This window comes from Micromys minutus (assembly GCF_963924665.1).
Source record: "Micromys minutus genome assembly, chromosome: 30".
Taxonomy (NCBI): domain Eukaryota; kingdom Metazoa; phylum Chordata; class Mammalia; order Rodentia; family Muridae; genus Micromys; species Micromys minutus.
In genome coordinates, this window is record NC_137965.1 from 18,910,579 (window position 1) to 18,931,873 (window position 21,295).

Here is a 21,295-nt window from a genome sequence, read left to right on the forward strand (position 1 = left end):
CACTTCCAATTACCACCCACGCTCCGGGCCCCGCCCCTCTACCAAAGGCTCCTCCCTAGCGTCTGGTCACGCCCACTAGTGACTCCGCCTACCCTTCGGCCCTGCCTGCTGATCCTCTCTGGTTTCCAAGTAACAGGGCGTGACTCTTGAGCCCTCTGGGATGTGGTTTTCAAAGCAAACTGTCCAAGCCGCCTAACCTCTCTCTAAATAGTAGCAACCCAAACCAAACAAAGGAACAAAAGCTGGTTTCGGAGGCGAAGAAGGTCCTGCCTTCCCTACCACGCACACTGTAGAAACTGAAACTTTAAAACAAGTCCTGACTAGGAACAAATTGTAAAATGACTTCCTACAGTATGGCTGCTTCTCCTTGAGGCTCAAGATCAGGCTAGTCCAGCTATCTGAACGAAAGTTTGGAGTAAGAACTACACAGGCAAGCTAGTGCCTGGCAAATGTTGCTTTTAGTAATCCACCTGATCCCGTGGCCAAACTGACGCCACTACTCTTTTGGGTTTGATCACTTTGAAATCTGCTCTGTTTATACCTGCTCAGTTTCTACACCCAGTCACATCTGTCTCTGCCAACACCGTGACCTTGCTTCTCATTGTAGTGGGAAGTCTCATGTGAGAGCCTCCTAGCTCCCTTAACTGTTGTCCTACTGCAGTTAACCTAAGTTAATATATCTTAACCCAAGGATATATTTTTAAATGATACCCTTGGACATTTACTCTTTTGTTGAATAGCAATGAAGTTTATGGTTTAGCTTTTTAAAAATGGAGAGAGGGTCTAGAGAATGAATTCACAGTTAAGAGCACACACGCTTTTCCAGAGGAGCTTGGCTCCCAACACACGTATGAGTCAGCGCTCATCCTGTAACCCTCTCTCCAAGGGAGCCGTTCTGACCCAGGCAGACAGCATACGTTCACACAGACACATAAATGAAATTAGATCTTTAAAAATAAATAATAAACCCAATCTTCACACCTCTGCTTTACAAATGAATAAAATTTTTAAATGAATAGAAATAACCCCGGGTGTGGGTGACACACCTATGTAACCCCAGCACTTGGGAGGGTGAGACAGGAGGGACCCAAGAGCCCAAGGCCAGCTTGGACTATGAAGCAAGAATATAAAAAACAAACAAAAAACGAAGTTCTACGTTCTCTTAATGCTATTGCGGTCCGAATCATGTCACCTACCCCAAAACCCATTCACACTCCAAAATGAGACTTTATTTGGAGATGGAACCTTTAATGAGGTTTCATTAAGATGAAGTCCTGTGTGTGGGCCCTCAGCAGACTGGACCTGTGTCCTTATAAAGAGCTCAAGACACAGACAGGTACCTGTAGACGACCATATGAAGACACGGGGAGACGGCCATCAGTAAATCAATGGTGTGGGCCCCCAGCAAAGAATGAGCTTTACTCAGCCTTTCCCATATCTTAACCTTGGACTCCCAAACTCTGAGAAAAGAAATGGCTATGCAAGCTGCCCCTTCCAGGATATTTGTTGTGCAGCTGGAGCAGACTGACGAATCCACTTTTTAAGTAACGACTCACATTTTCAAAGCATATTCTCTCAAATATTCCTAAACGGTTTGACTCAGCACTTCATGCCTATGACTCAGCACTTCATGCCTATGACTCAGCACTTCATGCCTATAATTCTACTACCCAATAAATACAAGTTACTATTTATTGGGGATTTTATCTTAAGGCCAGAGATTCTCCATCACAACCCCTGTGGTGATACCCAGCACATAACAGACATATCACAGATGCTGTGTGATTAAATGGGAGCAAGCTGTAAAGTCAGGAGGGAAACCTAGTGAGTCTCACCAGGAAGTGGAGATTCACAGAGTGATTTGCTTGAGATCACTCAAGATTGGTATCACCCTTTACTCCAGCTTTTAATTTATTTATTTGAGTTCATGTGTGGTGTATGTGTGTATGCATTTGTAGAGGTCAGAAGTAAGCATAACCCTACTCTGCTTTTACTCTCTTATTGAATCCGGTCTCCCACTGAACCTGGAGCTCACCATTCTGCCTAGACTGGCTGGCCAGTGAGCTCTTGGCTTTTGCCTCTCTCTACTCAGTTCTCTCCAGCACTGGATGACTCCTCTCCACCTGGATGTTCTGTGGGTGCTGGGAGTCTAGATGCAGGTCTTCATGCTTGAATAGTGTGATGACTTGTATATGCTTGGCCCAGGGAGGAGCACTATTAGAAGGTATGGCCCTGTGGGAGCAGATGTGTCACTGTGGGCTTTAACCCTTATCCTAGCTGCCTGGAAAACAGTCTCCTCATAGCAGTCTTCCAGTGAAGATGTGGAACTCTCAGCTCCTCCTGCACCATGCCTGCCTGAATGCTGCCATGTTCCCACCTTGATGATAATAAACTGGACCTCTGAACCTGTAAGCCAGCTCCAATTAAATGTTGTTCTTATAAGAGTTGTCTTGGTCATGGTGTCTGTTCATAGCAGCAAAACCCTAACTAAAGGGCTGGAGAGATGGCTCAGTGGTTAAGAGCACTAACTGCGCTTCCAGAGGTCCTGAGTTCAAATCCCAGGAACCACATGGTGGCTCACAACCATCTGTAATGAGATTGGATGTCCTCTTCTGGTGTGTCTGAGGACAGCAACGGTGTACTCATATACATAAAATCAATAAATCTTAAAAAAAAAAAAAAAAAAAAAAAAAAAACTCTAACTAAAACAGACAGCTAGCTGGCTATCTGCCAAACCACAGCCCACAAAGTTCTTACCTTAGTCTCCCTACTACATCCCAACCCTCAGCATCTATGCTGGAGGTGGGCAAGTTCAGGGTCCTGGTACTGGCATCTAGGTCATATACAGGGGAAAGGCATCTCATAGCAGAAGCGGAGATAGAAAGAAGACAGAGAAAGAGAAAGAGAGAGAGTAAGAAAGTGAGAGAGAGAGCGAACCCAAACTCATTTCTTATAAGAAACCCACTCTTTTTTAAAAAAGATTTATTTATTTTATGTATGAGTAGCTGTTTTCAGACATATTAGAAGAGAGCATTAGATCTCATTACGGATGATTGTGAGCCACCATGTGACCATCTGATTGCTGGGAATTAAACTCAGGACCTCTAGAAGAGCAGTCAGTGCTCTTAACCACTGAGCCATCTCTCCAGCCCAAGAAACCCACTCTTAAATTAATGGGCCCACTCCCAGGATGCTTCTGTTAATCTAACCCTGAGAGCAGAGACCCTGTGCCCTTCTCTTTACACCACCAATATCCAATGCTGTGGCAGTTACATTTGAATAAGTTTAAGAAGGGATAGCCATTCAGAACATGCCTATGATGTGCCTACTATTCTGCATACATGTTAGCCTTCAAAAAAAAAAATTAACCATGACTGAGAAATTCCCATGACCATCTACGAGAAGCTGTTCTTTGTGGTGTCACTAGTCATACATCTGAGGTCACACACAGGAAACACACTGGGCTCTGCTGGGCGTCTGAGGGGAAGGATGAGACATTTCACCGAAGTCTCTTATCTTCTAGCTTGCAGTGTAAAATCCATATATGAGCTCCTCGGCATAGCATGAGGATATCTCCACTGCCTGGGTCCTGGCTGAAGTGGGATTGGCCACAGACACACTTGGGATAGCCGTGTAAATAGTCCTCCGCCTCAGCCAGTGCCTGGCAGGAAGGAAGGAGACGCACGGGTCAGTGATTGAAGAACTGACTTCCTCAGCAAAGCACCTTCCAGATGAAGGTAGGATGAAGCCCTGAGTCTACACGGGCATCTTCTGAGTGTGGTAGGTGAGACTGTAGCTGTTAGAGCTGTCCCTGAATTGACAGCAGGAATGGCAAGCCTTGGGATTGTTGAATAAGAGACATTGAAAACGTAATGATGAGCCTGGGTAGTGGTGGTACATCCGTTTAAACCCAGCACTCAGGAGGCACAGACAGGTGAATCTCTGTGAGTTCGCAGCCAGCCTGGTCTACAAAGCAAGTTCCAGGTCAGGTAGAGCTACACAGAGAAACCTTGTTGGGGGTGGGGGATGTTTTAAATGGTATCAGGAACTTGGGCAATAGAACAACACTATGGGCTTCTTTGGCTTTTGAGGTCTTATGTATGCCGCTTGTTTTGTTCTGATTTTGTCAACCTTGACCTCTAATTTGAAGATGAAAAATAAGTATAATTTTACAACAAAGAAATGAAGTTTCCCAAGACCTACTTTAAACCCTACCTTTCTTGCTTTGGGAAGCTTTCTGTCCTAAGCTCACTATATATAGACCAAGCTAGCCTCAGACTCACTATATGTAGACCATGCTGGTCACGAGTTCACAGTTCCACCTACCTCTGATTCTTGAGTACCAAATTTAACCACCAGACCCTTAGATTTTCCTTAATTGAGCTTCCTTCAACCCCAAATGGATACTTTGGTAAGATATAGGTTGCCAAAGGAAAGTGTATATTAGATCTTCCAGATGTATTCAAAGTAGAGTTGATAGAGAAAAAAATCATTCAGCCAACCTAATTAACTGGAGACTATTACTTCTTAACTCCGGAGTCCAGACAAAGAATCAGGTTTTAGAGGCAAGCAGATCTAAGTCCCAGTGTGACTTCAGGTAAATTACCAAATATCCTGCCTCCATTTTCAAATCTGAAGAGTGGGTGTACTGGCTTCAGCCTGCCACAGTGACCGTTAGTGTGTGACATACTTGCTAAACTGTGGGGCCTAGAGGGAGTACTGAACAAACAGTGGGTATCCCAACAACAACAACAACAACAACAACAACAACAAAAAAAAAAAACCAACCATAGTGACATGAGTCTATGGTTGCTATGGCAACATAATTTTTACTTTGACTTTCTGAGTGAGGAGGTCAAGTTCAAACCATGAACATCATGATTTTTTTTTTCTCTTTTACTCTGATTCTAGAAGAACATGGGAGGTGCAGGGAAAAGCTGGGTAGCAAGAATCCATCAAAATAAGGACCATATACATAGCATTTCCACAGGGAGCCATGGTTCTGCCCCACCGAGATAGCCTTCCGGGGCTTTGTGTATTTGACTCTATCTTAATGCATTATGTTCTAAGGGACCTAAGGCTGATCCATGTTGTAGAAGTCAAAATGAACATTAAAGAAAGGGGACCTTGGCCAGGACTTTGCTGGCTTCCCCAGAAAACCCACCAATGGTTAATGAAAATCGGTAAAGATAAACTTTTTGAGCACACAATTCCTTTCCTGTACAAGGCTTTCTGATAATGCTCATTTATGCAAAATCTTGGAAGCCTATGAATGGGAGCCCAGTTCTGGCTGGAACTGGAGATAGCTGTTCTTTATTCCCTGTCTGCCTTGGGTGGGCTCACGTTCTTTGTGGCCACCAAAAGCCCCCATAGAGAAGGAACATAGAGGCCATGGTTTCTCTGGGACAGCATTAAGGTCTGTTTAGTCACTCGGCTTGTCCTTTGCGTTGGAGGCAGAAGTGCTGTGGTCTCACACTGAAGCTGAAAAGATTCTCAAAAACATTAGCTGCGGTGGAACAGCTGGGCCTAGCTGCACCTCCGGAAGCACGAAGCTCCATCCCCTTGCTGAGCTGCGGTGGCTCGAAGGCTGTGAGAACGGAGCTGGGCGGGGCGGGGCAGTGTGTTCTCAGGCATGCATTCTGCTATCTGCTCACCGCTGTCGGGGTTGCCCCCAACACAGGACCGACATCCATTTCCTTTGGTTCGGTGGCTGCCGGCTCAAAACACACATCAGTAGGTAAAGAAACAAGAGCCTGCCTAGGAACAGGGACTACCTCCCCCTCCCATCTCCTTTGTCTCTCAGATCTCCATTTCCTGTTCTTGCCTGCTTGCCAACGTCAAGGTTGGCTGCTGGGTCGGGACAGCAGCAAGCACGGTTTAGGTCTCCATGCCAGGGATAAATGTGGGCGCGTTTCATCCTGTGTTGAGAACTGTGAGGTCTGCTAAAATGGCTACGGCATCCCCAAGAGGAGACTGTTTGGGGACTGCGTGTTGGTTTAATTGTCAACTTGCCCCAACCTAGAATTCCCTGGCAGGAGAGTCTTACGTTGCAATGGCCTGCGGGCATGTATGGGAGAGATTTCCTTAAGTTAGCTGATGTGAGTGACAGGGTTCTGACCTGTATAAAAGTGGGGAGATTGAGCTGATCACAAAAGTTAATTAATTAATCAGTTAATAAAGCAAGCAGGCAAACTTGCATGTGCTTTCTCTCTGTCTTGTCTGTGGATATAGTGTGACCAGCTGTCTGGGGATCCTGCCTTGACTTCCCCATGGTGAACTTGGAATTGTAAGCTGAAACCAACCCCTTTCTCTCTGCTGCTTTTGTTGGGGTATTTTTATCACTGCAACAGGGATGAAGCCGGGACAGGCTGCTGTTCTAGATGAGGTCTCTCTGGCTGTGTGACCTTTTCCCTCATAGATGCCACCTCTGTGCCCTGGTCAGCCCCGCCCCCGCTCTTCCGGCCTGTTCTTCCCTCCCCATGGACATTAACGCATGCTTTCTTTTCCCAAACATCCTCCTTGGCTGTGAGTGGTTTGTTTGCCTGCCATTTTTCCAGCCTCTGGAATGTAGATTGGGTCTGACTTGGCTTTGCGTTTGCAGTTCCTCACAGGCACTGGCAGCAGAGGGTCAGTAAATGATGCTAGGTGCTGTACCACGCCCCGTGAGCACACTGTCTGGATGCTGTAGCCCCATCTTCCCCTGGGATCCAATATGGCTGGCTACACAGACAAAATAGAAACACAGGCCTCTCCTGAACCGTGGCTTCATCTTTCACATTTTAAGTTACTCGGGGCAACCACCATTCAAAAATTCAAAAGAGCTAATTCTAGAAGTAAGCATTTCACATGTCTTAAATAGTTTACTGTAACCTATGTGGTGGTTAGTTTCTGTCAATTTGCCACAACTTAAAAAGAGAGATTTTAAGGCATTATCCTTAAATCTACCCTCTGGGTATCCCCCCCCCCCCCCGCACCTCCGAACCCTGGTACTTCAAGTCTCTGTGAAGCTATGTGCTTCCTCTCCCACTGAAGCCAGACAAGGCAGCCCAGCTAGAACAACATATCCCACATGCAGGCAACAGCTTTTGGGAGAGCCTCTCTCCAGTTGTTTGGGATCCACATGAAGACCAAGCTGCACATCTGCTACATATGTGTGGGGAGGCCTAGGTCCAGCCTGTGTATGTTCTTTGGTTGGTGGTTCAGACTCTGAGAGCCCCAAGGGTCCAGGTTAATTGACTCTAATGGCCTTCCTGTGGAGTTCCTGTCCCCTTGGGGGCCGCAAGTCTTCCTCCTGTTCTTCCATAAGAATCCTTAAGTTCCATCCACTGTTTGGCTGTGGGGGTCTGCATCTGTCTGAGTCAGCTGCTGGGTGGAGCCTATTTTACTGTAGCCTTGACTGGCTTGGCCTTGGTTAGTGGACCAGGTTAGCCTTGAACTCACAGAAATCTGCTTGCTTCTGCCTCCTTGGTGCTGGGATTAAAGGCGTGTGCCACAGCAGTCAGCCCTTGATTGTTTACCGATGTGGGACTACCCACCCTGATATGGGCAGACTATTTCATTGGCCCAGCCCTGAACTGTGTTAAAGAAAACCAAGTAGGAGCCGGTGGCTCAAATACCTTCATTTCTCTCTAAGGGTTTGAGTTTCTGCTTTGACCTCCCCCTCCATTATAATGTACCTGTGAACCGGAAGTGTAAGCCAAATGACACCCCCCTTCCATTCCATGCTGCTCTGTTAGGGTGCTTGTTGTGGGAACAGAAATGGGACGACTTGTTACGGCAAATTCTGTATTACTAATCCTTCAGACCTAATGCTTATTTATACCTGGAAGTTTATTAGAGGTATGTTAGAAAAGACATCATATGCAGGGTAGATGTGGTCTATGCTTCCAGGCACCAACAAAAGGGCGTTGGTCAGTCCTGGGTGGGGCTGCTGCGCCTGTATAGAAATCCCTCAGACATATGCCCTGTGCCACACAGCCCTAGAGAAATGGTCTCCTTTCCTACTCCTTCTTGAACAGATGAGACTATGGACTTCGTAGACAACTGTGTCTGGGAGGTCGCGGGGGTTCTCGTTGTGACATTGTGACTGTCTGTATGAGACCATTGGCTTGTGATCATTTCTAGTGTGCATTTCAAGTTTAGGGATGACTCGGGTTTGCCTGCGTGCTTCAGAGTTCAGAAACCGCAGCGTTCTCTATATACTGGTTCTCCGACCACCTCCCTCCTGCCTTGCTGGCTTTAGTAAACCTTTCCATCACCACATACACAAGGTTTCTCCGTTCAAGCCAGGCACTGGGTACCTCGAACTGCAACCCGAGACCCCGATTAGAGAGAAACACACCAGCACAAAATGAAACTGAACCCATTGTGGAGAAATGCAGAGTAGAACGGGGGCTAAAGGTAACGGGGTGGTTGATTTTGGTTGGAAATAAGGAAAAGCTGACTGAAACGTTTGGCACTCCATATGGCCCTTCCAAGACAAACATGTCTTAGTCAGTGTTCTCTTGCTGTGGTGAAACACCATGACCCAAAGGCAAGTTGGGAAGGAAAAGGTATATTTGGCTTTACATGTCCACATTGCTGTTCATCATGGAAGGAGGTCAGGACAGGAACTCGGAGGCAGGAGCTGATGCAGAGGTCATGGAGTTGCTGCTTATTTGTTTGGTCTTCATGGCTTGATCAGCCTGATTTCCTGTAGAATCCATGACCCTACTCACAATGATCTGGGTCCTCCCCTATCAATCATTAATTAAGAAAATGCCCTACAAGCTTGCCCAAAGCTGGATCTTATGGAGGCATTTTCTTAGTAGGTTCTCTCCTCTCAGATGACTATAATTTGGGTCAAGTTGATGTATATCTATCCCGCAGTACTGTGGGTCCTCCTCCAAGCACCAGTCTCACCCCGCACATCCTGCCTGCCATACGCCACGCCACATTCTCCGTCTGTATCAACACATCACTGCCACAAGCCTAGCAACGTTCTCGGTGTCACTCTGATTTGTGCATATGATATTAAGTTCTGGGAGGATGGAGTTATATAAGTTGCCCAAGACCTCAACAGCAAAGGGAGGGACCAAACAGGGCTACCTACAGTACGGTAGACTCTTATTGCCCTCCGTTGTTCAGAGTAAATGAAATTTAGTTGGCCAGAAGGAAGAGCTGAGAAAGTATGGAAGAGTATCGGATGTGATGTGTTCAATAGTCTGTGGTTGCTGGAGGCGGGGTGTGGGAGTAGGGGGCGGGGCGTGGGAGTAGGGGGCAGGGCATGGAGTAGGGGGCGGGGCGTGGAGTTGATGGGAGAGCAAGACAGTTTCTGCTACGGTGTGTGTGTACACAGGTCACAGTACAGCCTCAGATACCAGTCTTCACTTTCTACCTTGTTCGAGGAGGGTTTCAATGTCAGTACGTTTCTGGAGTCTTCTGACTCCTCCCATCTCGCTATAAAATGCAGGGCTCTGAGGATCTGAACTCATGTCCTCACACTTGTGAAGCAAGTGCTCTACCCACTGAACCATCTCCCTGGCCCCATATGAATGGTTTTAAATGACTCCAATCGGGGTAGGAGACAGGAGCAGGAAGTATTCTTGGGGTTATTGAGGATGGAGAGGCACAAACACACCCTCGTGTGATACATGGGACAGAGCAAAGATCATGCAAGCTAATTGCCAGAGGATTACTTTCTCCTCCTCTTGCTCATTCGAAAACATTACAAAAATGAAAAGCATCCAAGTGAGAAGTATGTTTGTTCCATCCACATATGTTTTTAGAATACCTGAAAAACACCAGTGTTGTTTCAAATTTCTTGGTAGTACACGTGACCAGAAATCAAATTTGTGACCATGCTCTTATTTTTGCTAAAACTGTAAGTGTTGGCATCTTCTATGGGCCTATTCATCTTTCTGACTTTGACAGGAAAAAAAAAAAAAAAAACTTCTATTGACTAGAAGAATTTTATTAGCAATTTTTCAAAGAAAGAATTTTTTCTGGGAAAAGTATACTATAAACCAAGAGTAATATATATATATATATATATATATATATATATATATTTTTTTTTTTTTTTTTTTTTTTTTTTTAATCAGCCAGGCTCCGTGCATCCTAGGCGAACATTCAACACAGGACTTTGCTCCCAACACACTTTTTTGTATTTCTTTAGACAAAGCCTCATCAAGTTCCTCAGGCAGACCTCAGCCTCTTAAGTAGCTGGAGATTGCAGGAGCTGCTGCTGGGCCTGGCAGGGGTTGGTTCTGAGTGACTTGGAAGAAGAATTTCACTGTAGAATCCCCACACTGGCAAATGACTCCCCAGGACCCAGTTACCAACCTAACCAAGAGAAAGCTCAAGAGGACTGTAGATACACACGGGAGGCCATTTAAATGACTCCTATTGAAAGAGCAACTACGAGCTTCGTCATAACCCAGAAATCAGGCAGAACTTAGTTCATAATCAAACTAACTCGGAAAACAGTTTATAAGCCCCAAACCAGCAAATCCTCTGTCTGTCTCTAGCCTGTCTCTGCCTCAGTCTCCGCCAAACCAGTGGTAAGTTGGAAAGTGAACAAGAGCGATATTAATTTAGAAGTGACCTGGGCAATGATGGGGTCCACTAGTCCATAGGTCCAGGAACCAGATTTTATGGGAACTGGTGTTGCCTCATTCTATCCCGGAGTTAGCGTGTGTACAGCATAACTTACATGATTATAGCAGTAATAATATGATATCATTGCCGTGACTTAAAAAAGGCATGTGTTGTAATGACGTGACATGAAGTTCTCCATAAAAATGCACATCAGCTGACAGAGGTAACCAGACGTCTGTGGCTAATGTTAGCTGCACGCACACGCTCTTGCTGGCTTGTGATCTATTGACTCAAATCCTGTCAAAAATAAATGGCGATGTCTTCCTCAGGTGGTTGACTTCTGGCAGCAGGTTGTGCACTTTGCCCGTAAGTTGGTAAGACAGTCAACAGGGGTCTAGGATTTCAGCACAGTTCGATAACAGAAGCATCCACATAGCTGTAAACCCAGAGTGGCACTGTCCCCTGGAAACTGTCCCCAAAGAAAGTCTATAGCAAGCTCCAGCGGTCAATATTAGTTAACAGAATGTCCAAAGCCTCTGAGCCAGTGTGGCACTGTGAAAAGACACTGGCAACCAAAGAGTAAGCACACACTGACTTTCTAGCCAATCTTTTTTATTTTCTGAGACTTGTCTTACTGTGTAGTTTGTCCTGAGCCTGAATTTGTGATCCTTCTAGCTCTGACTCCTGAGTGTATAATGTCACGTGCACCCCACAAACCCCACTTTTGGTTAACTCTTATCATAAATGACCTTGGGACAATGGTTTGTGTCACTATTTTGAAAGGATTTTTTTTTTTTTTTTTTGAAGTGGGCCCATGTCTTAGGATTTAATTGCTTTGATGAAAAGCCATGATGAAAAAGCAAGTTGTGAAGGAAAGGGTTTATTTACTTGGCTTCCACTTCCACATCATAGTCCCTCACTGAAGAAAGACAGGACAGGAACTTCTCAAGCAGGGCAGGAACCTGGAGGCAGGAATTGATGCAGAGGCCATGGGGGGATGCTGCTTACTGGCTTGCTCCTCGTGGTTTGCTCAGCCTGCTTTCTTGTAGAACCTAGAACCACCAGCCCATGGATGACACCACCTACAATGGACTGGGCTCTCCCCCCATTGGTCACTAATTGAAAAAATGCCCTACAGCTGGACCTCATGGAGGCATCTTCTCAACTGAGGTTTCCTTCTTTTAGATAACTCCAGCTTGTGTCAAGTTAACGTAAAACTAGCCAGGACAGCCCTTGAAGGTAAAAACAAACAAACAAACAGACAAACAAAGAAAGGCACGTTTCAGATTCTATACTCACCAAGTACCTGAGATAATGAAAATGCATAGAAATGAGAATAAAGTCTCCCATTTGGCTGAATGTATCCAAGTTCCCAAGTGTTGAGAATAACCACGAGAAACTGGATTTGGAACGCTCACACCTGGGGCTGTCTCTATGTCTTCTGGAATACCAGAAAGCGATGTGAGCTTTATATGAAGTTCAGTGAACTGAAATCTTAGTTTATGTCCTTGGCTTCGAGTTTGTGTAATAATGGTATGTGGATCGTAGGTCTTCATCTGCTTCTGAACTGCTGTTGATGTGATTGGCTGACTCCATGTCCCACAGCTTGAGGACGACACCCTATTCATTTCTTTCCCTTTGTTCGAACTGTATGCACTCTGTAGGTTTTCTGCTGTGTTGTGTTTCGCCTTGGCAAGTAGAAAGGTCAGAGGTCGCCTTGGCAAGTAGAAAGGTCAGAGGTCTATTATCTAACGCTGATGGGCAGTTGTTTCTGTTGCGGCAAATACTGAAAACATGTGGTGACCAGTTTCAGCGTGGGATTACACCACGCTGCCCCCAGGTACTCTCTCATGTTAGTTCCAGCACCACTGAGCCATATAGAACTACCACTGCACTCACCTTACCATCAGCCTCTCCCCTCTAGCATCTCTCTCCCGGCAGAGAGCCAGCCTCAAACTCTACCCACACTCCAACCAGCCCAACAAAATCAAAACTCCAAAAACTTGTAATTTCACACTGGTTTTATCTCAGATTTTTCTCAGTAAAATTTACACTCCACAAAACGTCCACACCATAAACTCAGAGACAAATGATACGATAAGGATTTGCCCACCTAGACAAATCATCCAATACAAATCCATCCCTTAGAAAATATTCATAACAACCTATAGCTATGTTGAGACACACGGTGAGGATCATCCTCCTCTTCCTCCATCTTGCTTCCTCTCTCTCTCTTCCTACCTACCCTTCCTTCTTGTCCAATGACAGGTCTTATACCTGTTCTCCTTTAGTTTCAACCCTATGTTTCACTATGGCTTCCTGGTAGAAATTTCAGCCTCTTTCTCTGGCTGGTGACATGTCCCTGACTTTATTCTCTTCTTTGATGCTTTTGCTATAATCCCCTCATAGGACATATACAAATGGAGGAGCCCAGAATCGTGTCTGGCGCTTGCAAGGTGCTCCACAGATGCCCAAAGTCGGTTAGATCATGCAAATAAACTCCACTCTTCTGCCACAAGAGGGAGACAGTGTTCCCTTTCTCGAACAGGGTAGTTTCCACTCCTTGATGCTGCCCCCCCCCCAGGATGGGGAAGGAATAGCATTTTGTAGATGTACTCCTGAACTAAAGACGCCTGCTGGGTGAGCACTGGGGAGCCCAGGTTCCTCCTGTGGAAACCCTGTCATTATCCCTCCTGGATGGCATTCCCTGGGGCCCTACCTTGCTGAGAAGCTGGAGACCCAGTCAGAGAAGAACACATCCAGCCACAGGAACTGTTCACATCCAGTGCTTTATTCATTTAAAATGCGAATCAAGCAAACCAGCGCGTGACTCTGCAGAAGGTTCATTAGAAAGAGAAAACAGCCAGGAGTGCTGGAAGCATAAACACTAACTTGCTCTTTCTAGCATTTGTCACACTCTGTTCTAGGCTCTGTGTGTGTGTGTGTGTGTCCGTCCATCTGCACACACATGTGCACAGGTGCATTTGTGTGCACATGTGCATGAAAGCCAGAGGTCATCCTCTGATTTTTTATTTTTAATAGATTTATTTATTTGTATATGAGCACACTGTTGCTGTCTTCAGACACACCAGAAGAGGGCATCAGATCCCATTACAGATGGTTGTGAGCCACCATGTGGTTGTTGGGAATTGAACTCAGGACCTCTGGAAGAGCAGTCAGGGCTCTTAACCACTGAGCCATCTCTCCAGTCCCCATCCTCTGCTCTTGTTCCTCCGGTGCCATCTCTTTGTCTTTTGAGTCAGGGTCTCTCAGTAGAGCCTGGGGCTTGCCGACTAGGCTAAGATGGCACTCCCTGCCTACCTCCCAGTGTTGGGATTGAAAGCTATAGCACAGTGTCAGACTTTTAACACGGATGCTGCGGACTGAAGTCCGGCCCTCACTTACCAAGCAAACAGTTCACAAACTGAACCATCTCTAGCTACCACCACCATCTTCCTGTTGTTTTCCCTTTCCGTGGAGACTCGGATCTCTGAAACTGAGACCTGCTAGTTTACTTCTTCATCTGGAAAACGGGAACAAGGGGACCTGAGGCTGTGGCACACAGACATGCTAGGTGTGCTGCTCACGAAGTCCTTACCATGTGTTCCTTGATGCCTGGGTAGGAGGCCTGTCCAGAACAGGTTCCTAAGGGTTCTTTACTGGTGGGGACCAGAGGCCAAGCAGCCCCTTTTCAGGTCTCTATCCTTTCCCACTCATGTAACCCCACAACTGTTACTTAAGCTTCATCTTACAATGAAGAAGTCAATAAACACATATGTCCTTAGGCCACAGTCCTTAGCCTGTCTTGGTCTGTGGGAAATGACATTCTTATTTTCATTAATATTTTTAAGAATATTTTTATTCCATGCGTGTATGTATATCTGCATACTACTTTATGTCTGGTGCCCCCAGAGGCAGGAAAAGGCATCGGACGCCCCTGGGACTAGAGTTACAGATAATTGTAAGCCATTATGTGGTTGCTGGGAATTGAACTCTGGTCATCTGGAAAAGCAGTCAGTGCTCCTGATCCCTGAGAGACCCTGTTGCCTTTATTCTTTAAATAAAACTTAGCATTTCCTTCCACTGTGACTGTCACAAAGGTCAAGGTGACATCAGCCAGACCTGTAACCTTGCTCCTGACAGAAATCACAAGTGTTTCCCTATGACATCATGTGCCATAGTTTAAGTCACTGCCACTTTGAAATTGTTAATTGTTACATCACTGCCGGACCTTAACTGTCTCACATATCAATGAATACACAAGCTAGTATGTAACAATTTTTAATACTTCAGTGTGATCAATTTCTTTTATAACCCAATGTACTTTATTGCATAGACCTCCCCAGACTACCACAGATTACAACAAGGGTTAAGAGTATTTGTTGAAAGAATGATGTCATGGGTCTATTGCTTATCCATGAATTTGAAAGAAGGGTAGGTATCAAAGTTCAGAAAGGACCCTCATTGCTATGGGACTAACTGGGCTGGAAAGTCAAATGGACATTTCGGAGAGCATACTGCTTGAATCGTCTGTATTTTCTTGATGGATCGAGGCATGCAGAATCTTTTGACTTGAACTAGACAGAAGCAGGGCCCAATGCCTAAGGATGCTTGTAGCACTATTACAGGACATAAATAATTGATAGGTTGAGGTTGCTGTGGTTATTATGGTTATATTCCCCTAATTGATGACAGTCTTTCTGAATTCTGACGATACTCATAAAAAATAATATCCAACAGCCGAGCACATCCCTTTGCTAATGCACTTTCAATTAAAGTGGTGTGAAGTCAGTCACGTGCTTTGTAATGATGCTTCAGTGAACATAACATACATGGACCATAATGGTCCCATAAGACTGTCACAGAGACTGGAAGTCCCTACCTTGTTCTGCATGTTTGTGGTGGTTTTGCTACAACCATACCTACTACACCACCAGGAAAGCACATGCAACTTCATGTGTGAAGAACACTTGATAATGCTACATGACTATGATACATGTTTATGCATTTCACACAGTGTATTTTTACTTTTATTTGAATTATGTGTGTGCATTTGTGCAAATGAGTATGGTGCCAACAGAAACCAGAAGGTGGCTTCGGACCTCCAGAGCTGGAATTACAGGCCTTTGTGAGCTGATTAACATGAGTCCTGGGAACAAAACTTGGGTCTTCTGGAAGAGTAATAACTGTTCCTCACCGCTGAGCCGCCTCTGCTGCCCCACCACACTATACTTTTTAGTGCTGTGTGTGTGTGTGTGTGTGTGAGAGAGAGAGAGAGAGAGAGAGAGAGAGAGGTATGTATGTTCACATGTGTGCAGGTACATGTGTGCAGGTACACATGTATGCTCAAGCATGTGGAAGCCAGGTGCCAGCCCCAGATGTTGCTCCTCGGACATCACCTACCTTGATTTTTTTAAAAGGCAGGGTTCATCACTGGCCCAGAACTAACCATTTGGCCTGCTGACCAACAAGTCCTAGAGATCTGCCGGTTTCCACCTCCTGGATTCAAGTGCACGCATGCTTTTTTCTATTTGGGTACTGCTCCAGTCTTCCTCCTTCAAAGGCAAACAGTTCACCAGCATAGCCAACTCTGTAGGTAGCCTCCGTACTTTAGATTTTGTTTTATCATATTTGTCTTCTTCTTTTAAAAGACGAATAAAAGAGATTAGCCACCTTCGTTGCGCTAGCGCACAGGGATTAGAGGTCAGATATTTTATTTATATTGTGATGCATAACAGTAGCAGAATTACAGTTGTGATGTAGCGAGTAGATAATTTTTTTATGGTTAGGGGGATCAACACACCATGAACTGTATTAAAGGGTCACAGCATTAGGAAGATTTCGAACCACTGGACTGACACCATCCCCTTTGCACCTCTGCGTGGTACCATTTTCTCTCATGCTTGATCTAATCCTGTATGATTCTATTCACTCCAGAGGCAGTGAGCTATAACATACATACATACATACATACATACATACATACATACATACATACATATATACATACATATATACATACATACATACATATATACATACATGCTGGTGTGCAGCAGGCTAGACCACATGGGTCTATGTGACCAAACTGGTGAACTCTGATGTTTTCCGTGACAGAATAGCTAACATTAGTAGGAAAATCCAAGTTTAGAAATTATACATGGTGCTGAAAAGTTATCTTCTACAATGGTGCTGGAATCATACTTGAAAACGAAAAGCTGTGTCTGCCACAGTGTTCTCGCCTCTGGTACAGCCAGGTAAACTGCAGATGACTTTTGTTGGTTCTTTGTCTTTAAAAAAAAAAAAAAAAAAAAAAACAGGTTTTAAGGCATTGACCAGGCTGGACTTTTATTGTCACTTCTACAGAGCTGGACTTTCTGGGGAAATTTTGCTGCCCTGAGTCGCCAGGCTCTCTCATGACTGGCTTGTCAACTTCCTCGGGCTAGAGATTACCAGCGCTTTACAGAATTTATCTGCTGAGCAGCCACACATCACTTAGAACAATCTGGCAAAACCTCAGAAAAAGATACGACGCTCTTGTCTCATCAGGCAGAGCCCAGTGAAAACACACTCCGGGTGGAAGCGATTCCAGCCGCGGGGCAGCCTCGTGGAGTTTGCTTCTCTGAAGGAGAATGAGCCAGTTAGGAAGGAAGGAAGAGCCACTCGTCAAACACAGTCACCGGTGAAACCAGAGAAGGGGCTCCTGTGGGACTGAGGGTAGCAGCTGGACTCCGGCTTCTCCGCAGGACAGTGGATCGCTTCTATCTTGCGTGCAGAGAGGAAATGGCCCACGAAGTGGACCTGGAGTCCTTCAAGGAGTTGGAACGGGACGTCATTCTCCGGGTCCTATATCGAGATCAAACCGTTCAAAGTATCGAGGAGGAAAGAGTCCGGTAAGCTGCTCTTCGGCCTGGGGCGGTCCAGTGGGGCTTGGATTTGTCTGCTAAGAGCCATGGCTCCACTCCGTGGCTTTCTTGTGACTGCTAGCTCAGGGCTGAACTTCTCACCCAGAAGGATCCCCAGAGAAGGTGTAGGGATGGGGATTGTTTTTGCAATAGAACTAAATCAGTCTCACGATTCTTTGGAAAAGGCGCCTTTGTGATGTTTGTTCTTTATGCGTTCGCCCACTTTGCGGGAGCTACTAGAGATCACTGCCAGGCTTCTGGCAGCTCCCCAAGGGAAAACTTCCAGTTAAAGTTCCCCACCTTGATTTCCATGGTACCTGAAGGCACACATCGGGGCTTGGGGGTTACAAACAGAAAACTGGTAAAATGCATTTTTGCTTTTTCTCGTTGTTTGCTTTTGCCTTACGACTGGCTCAGAGAAAGGAAGGTGAACCTGCTTAACCTGTTCCCTGACCCTTTACCAACAGGAGCTTCTTTTTTGGCCTGGCTAGGTTGCAGGAGCTCTTTGGTATAAGGTTGCCCTTCCTGGCAGCTCTGGACATCGTCAGAACCGCCCACCATTAGCAGGGAGGTTCCCTCTGTAAAGATTGTTTTTCCGCACTCACCAGCACACCAGAAATCTCAGTTTGCGGGAGGTAGAAGAAGGAGGATTAGGAGTTCAAGGTCAGTCAGGGCTGGAGAGATGACTCAGAAGTTAAGGCCACTTTTTGATCTTGTGTAAGAGGATCTTGGGTTCAATTCCCAGAACCCTGAGGACGGCCCACACCATCTGTAACTCCTATTCCAGGGGGAACCAATGCCCCCTCTGGCCTCTGTAGGCACCAGGTATTCATGTGGTACACATATATACATACAAGCAAAACACTCATTTCATTTCAAACTGAAAGAGATCTAAATATTTTCAATTAAAAAAAAAAAGAGTTGGAGGTTAGCTTTTGGCTATCAGGTATATTTGAAAGCAGGAAGATGAGTGAGTGTGTGCTTAGGACGCAAGAAACCATTCAATCCCAACCAGGGGCGTGGGGTGGGGTCTAAGCCAGTGTTTTTATAGGAGAACTTTTCCATAGTTACAGGAGAGACGGCTCTGCAGTTAAGAGCACTGGGTGCTCTTCCAGAAGGTCCGGGTTTGATTCCCAGCACCGCTATGGTAGTTAATCATTTGTAACTCCAGGCCCAGGGGAACCCAATACCCTCTTCTGGCCTCTGTCAGCACAGCATGCCCACGATGCACCAACATATATGCATGTTAAACATCCACATGGGAAAAAAAACCCACACAAGTAAAATAACATTCTTAAAGAAAGAAATGGTCTGGTTAGCCAAAAATACAAAATTCTTTTTTCTTGCTTCTTTACTTTATTCTTTCTTTCTTTCTTTCTTTCTTTCTTTCTTTCTTTCTTTCTTTCTTTCCTTATTTGAGACAAGATCTCTTTCTACAGCCCTGGCTGTCCTAGAATTCCCAGGCTAACTTTGAACTCGTAGAGATAGATCCACCTGCCTCTTGGTCCCAAGCATGGGATTAAAGGGAGGTGCTACCATGCCTAGTCCTGCCTTTACTTCAAACCCCTTTAAATGTACTTGTAAACTCTGATTCATTGAGATAATGATAGACTGAGGAAAATGGGACTTTATTGGCGGTTAAAAAGACAGCTGTTTGGACTAGTAACGGTCTCAAGGACTCTGAGGAAGGTTTTGTTCCGAAAGAGCCTGCGCTGCCTCTGAGACAAGCTCTGTTTCACCTGAGCCCAGGCTTCCACAGGTGACGTGAGAGACTCTGTGGAGGCTCTGTTGTCTAGCTTCATATCTGTTCGAGTTTTATCTATTGTTATGATAAATCACCCTGGGCAGGGGGAGGAACTCTTTGTGGGGGGGGGAAGAGGTTGATTTCATCTTATAATACCAGGTTACCACCCATTATTGTGGGGAAGTCCAGGTAGGAACTTCAAATAGCCAGTCATGTCACATTCACAGACAAGAACAGAGAGAAACCAATGCATATATTGGCTGCCCGGTTCCATTTCTTCTTCTCATACAATTCATCCCCAGTCTAGGGGATGGTGCCGCCCACAGTGGGCTGATTCTTTTTACATCAATTAGTTTATGACAACCTCCCACAGATATATCCACAGTCTAACACAACATAGATGGTCCTTACTGAGGCTCTTCCCAGATGATTTAAGGTTATGTCAAGTTGGCAATGAAAACAAACCATTACACCAACCAATCATTATTCAACTTGTTGGGTCACAGGAAACTGAAAACACACCTGCAGCATCTTCGGTGGAAAGGGGCGAAGAGCTCCAGCCAGGAATACAAGGAAAAGTGCTGTGCACGTTGCCAGCGACCTCTGGGCTTTCTGCTGAACCGTGGGGCCGTGTGTCAGGGCTGCAGCCACCGTGTGTGCTCCGAGTGTCGTGTATTCCTGCGGAGGACCCATGCATGGAAGTGCACGGTGTGCTTTGAGGACAGGTAAGCATCATGGGTAAGGTGTGTATGTGTTTGTATGTGCAATAGAGCTCTATTTCTCTTCTGACCCAGGGCTTAGGGATGGTTTGTCACACCTCAATCATCAATAGGTACTTCCGGAAAGCCATCATATCAAATCTGATCCAGAGATGTTCCCAGGCTGTGTAAGCTATGGCTGGGAGGGAGATATCTTAACTTTAAAATGGTTTTATTATATAAATGTATTCAGAATCAGGGTCTCACTGTATATCCCTGGCCAGTCTGCAGATCGATACGTAGATCAGGCTGGCCTCAAGTTTGCAGAGATCTGACTCCTGAGTGTTGGGATTAAAGCCATTCACTATCATGCCCAGCCATAAAACATAAAACATCTTTATTTATGGATGTTTGGCAACTGGTGTCGGACCAACCCAGGACTTGCAATTTATTTGGATTTCTTGATTATTGCTTTAGTTTCTTTTGTTTTTGTTTTTCGTTGTAAGACAGAGTCTTGTGAAACCCAGGCTGGCTTCAAACTCAATATATATATAGCTGAGGCCGAATCTGAACTCCTGGTCCTCCAGCCTCTATCAAGAGCTGAGATTACAGGGTCACTGTATGTCAAAACTAAGGTCAGGGAATGACTGCAGGAGCTGCTTTCTGGGATTGTGTTTTGAAGGAGGGAAGTGGATTCAGATACAAAAACAGATGGTACCTATTGGTTATTTGCTGAGCCTGCTGCTATATATCTTATATGCACCTGTATCTGTCACAGCATGCATTCCTGATGCTCGTGAAGGCCAGAAGAAGGCATTGTATTCCCTGGAACTAAAATTAAGATGGTCGTGAGCTGCTGTGGATACTGGGAATTGAACTCAGGACCTCTGGAAGAGCAGTCAGTGCTCTTAACCACTGAGCCATCTCTCCAGCCCAGTCAGTTGTTCTGTCATAGCACCTATCACCCTGTCCTGGATCAGTTGCCTCCCCCCACTTTCCTAGACTTGCTGGAATCGGCATCTTTCAGGTTTTTTTTTTTTTTTTTTTTTTTTTTTTTTTTTTCTTTTTAGTTCTAAAGAAAACCCCTAAGCAGGTCCATGAACTACCCTGGCTATATGGTGTGGGTGTGGCCTAGAGAGGGAGCTGGTTCCCAGCCATCTCCAGAAGGGTCTGAGGACTCTCTTCCCCGCTCAGTCAGCCACCCGGCTTTGGTGTCTACAGTCAACCCTAAAACAAGCCCTGAATGAATCCTCAGCAATTTTCTCCCTTCTAACAGTTGACTGAAAACTAAAGATCAAGAACGAAGGGCTGGGCACTCTCCTAGGAGGGAATGATGTTGAAATCTCTGCCCTACTCCAGGCATCCCGCCC

General features: G+C 45.5%; 1 protein-coding gene across 1 annotated transcript in view; it reads left to right on the forward strand.

The window, feature by feature from the left end:
* Window positions 1–17,361: 17,361 nt before the first annotated feature.
* The window catches only part of SYTL3 (synaptotagmin like 3), a gene marked incomplete at both ends in the record, with an annotated part of 53,532 nt that continues 49,598 nt past the window's right edge, over window positions 17,362–21,295 (forward strand). Inside the window, 2 exons of the mRNA XM_080941607.1 lie at window positions 17,362–17,471; window positions 19,734–19,952. Of these exons, the coding sequence (XP_080797733.1) occupies window positions 17,362–17,471; window positions 19,734–19,952 (329 nt within the window). The remainder of the gene's footprint in view (window positions 17,472–19,733; window positions 19,953–21,295) is intronic.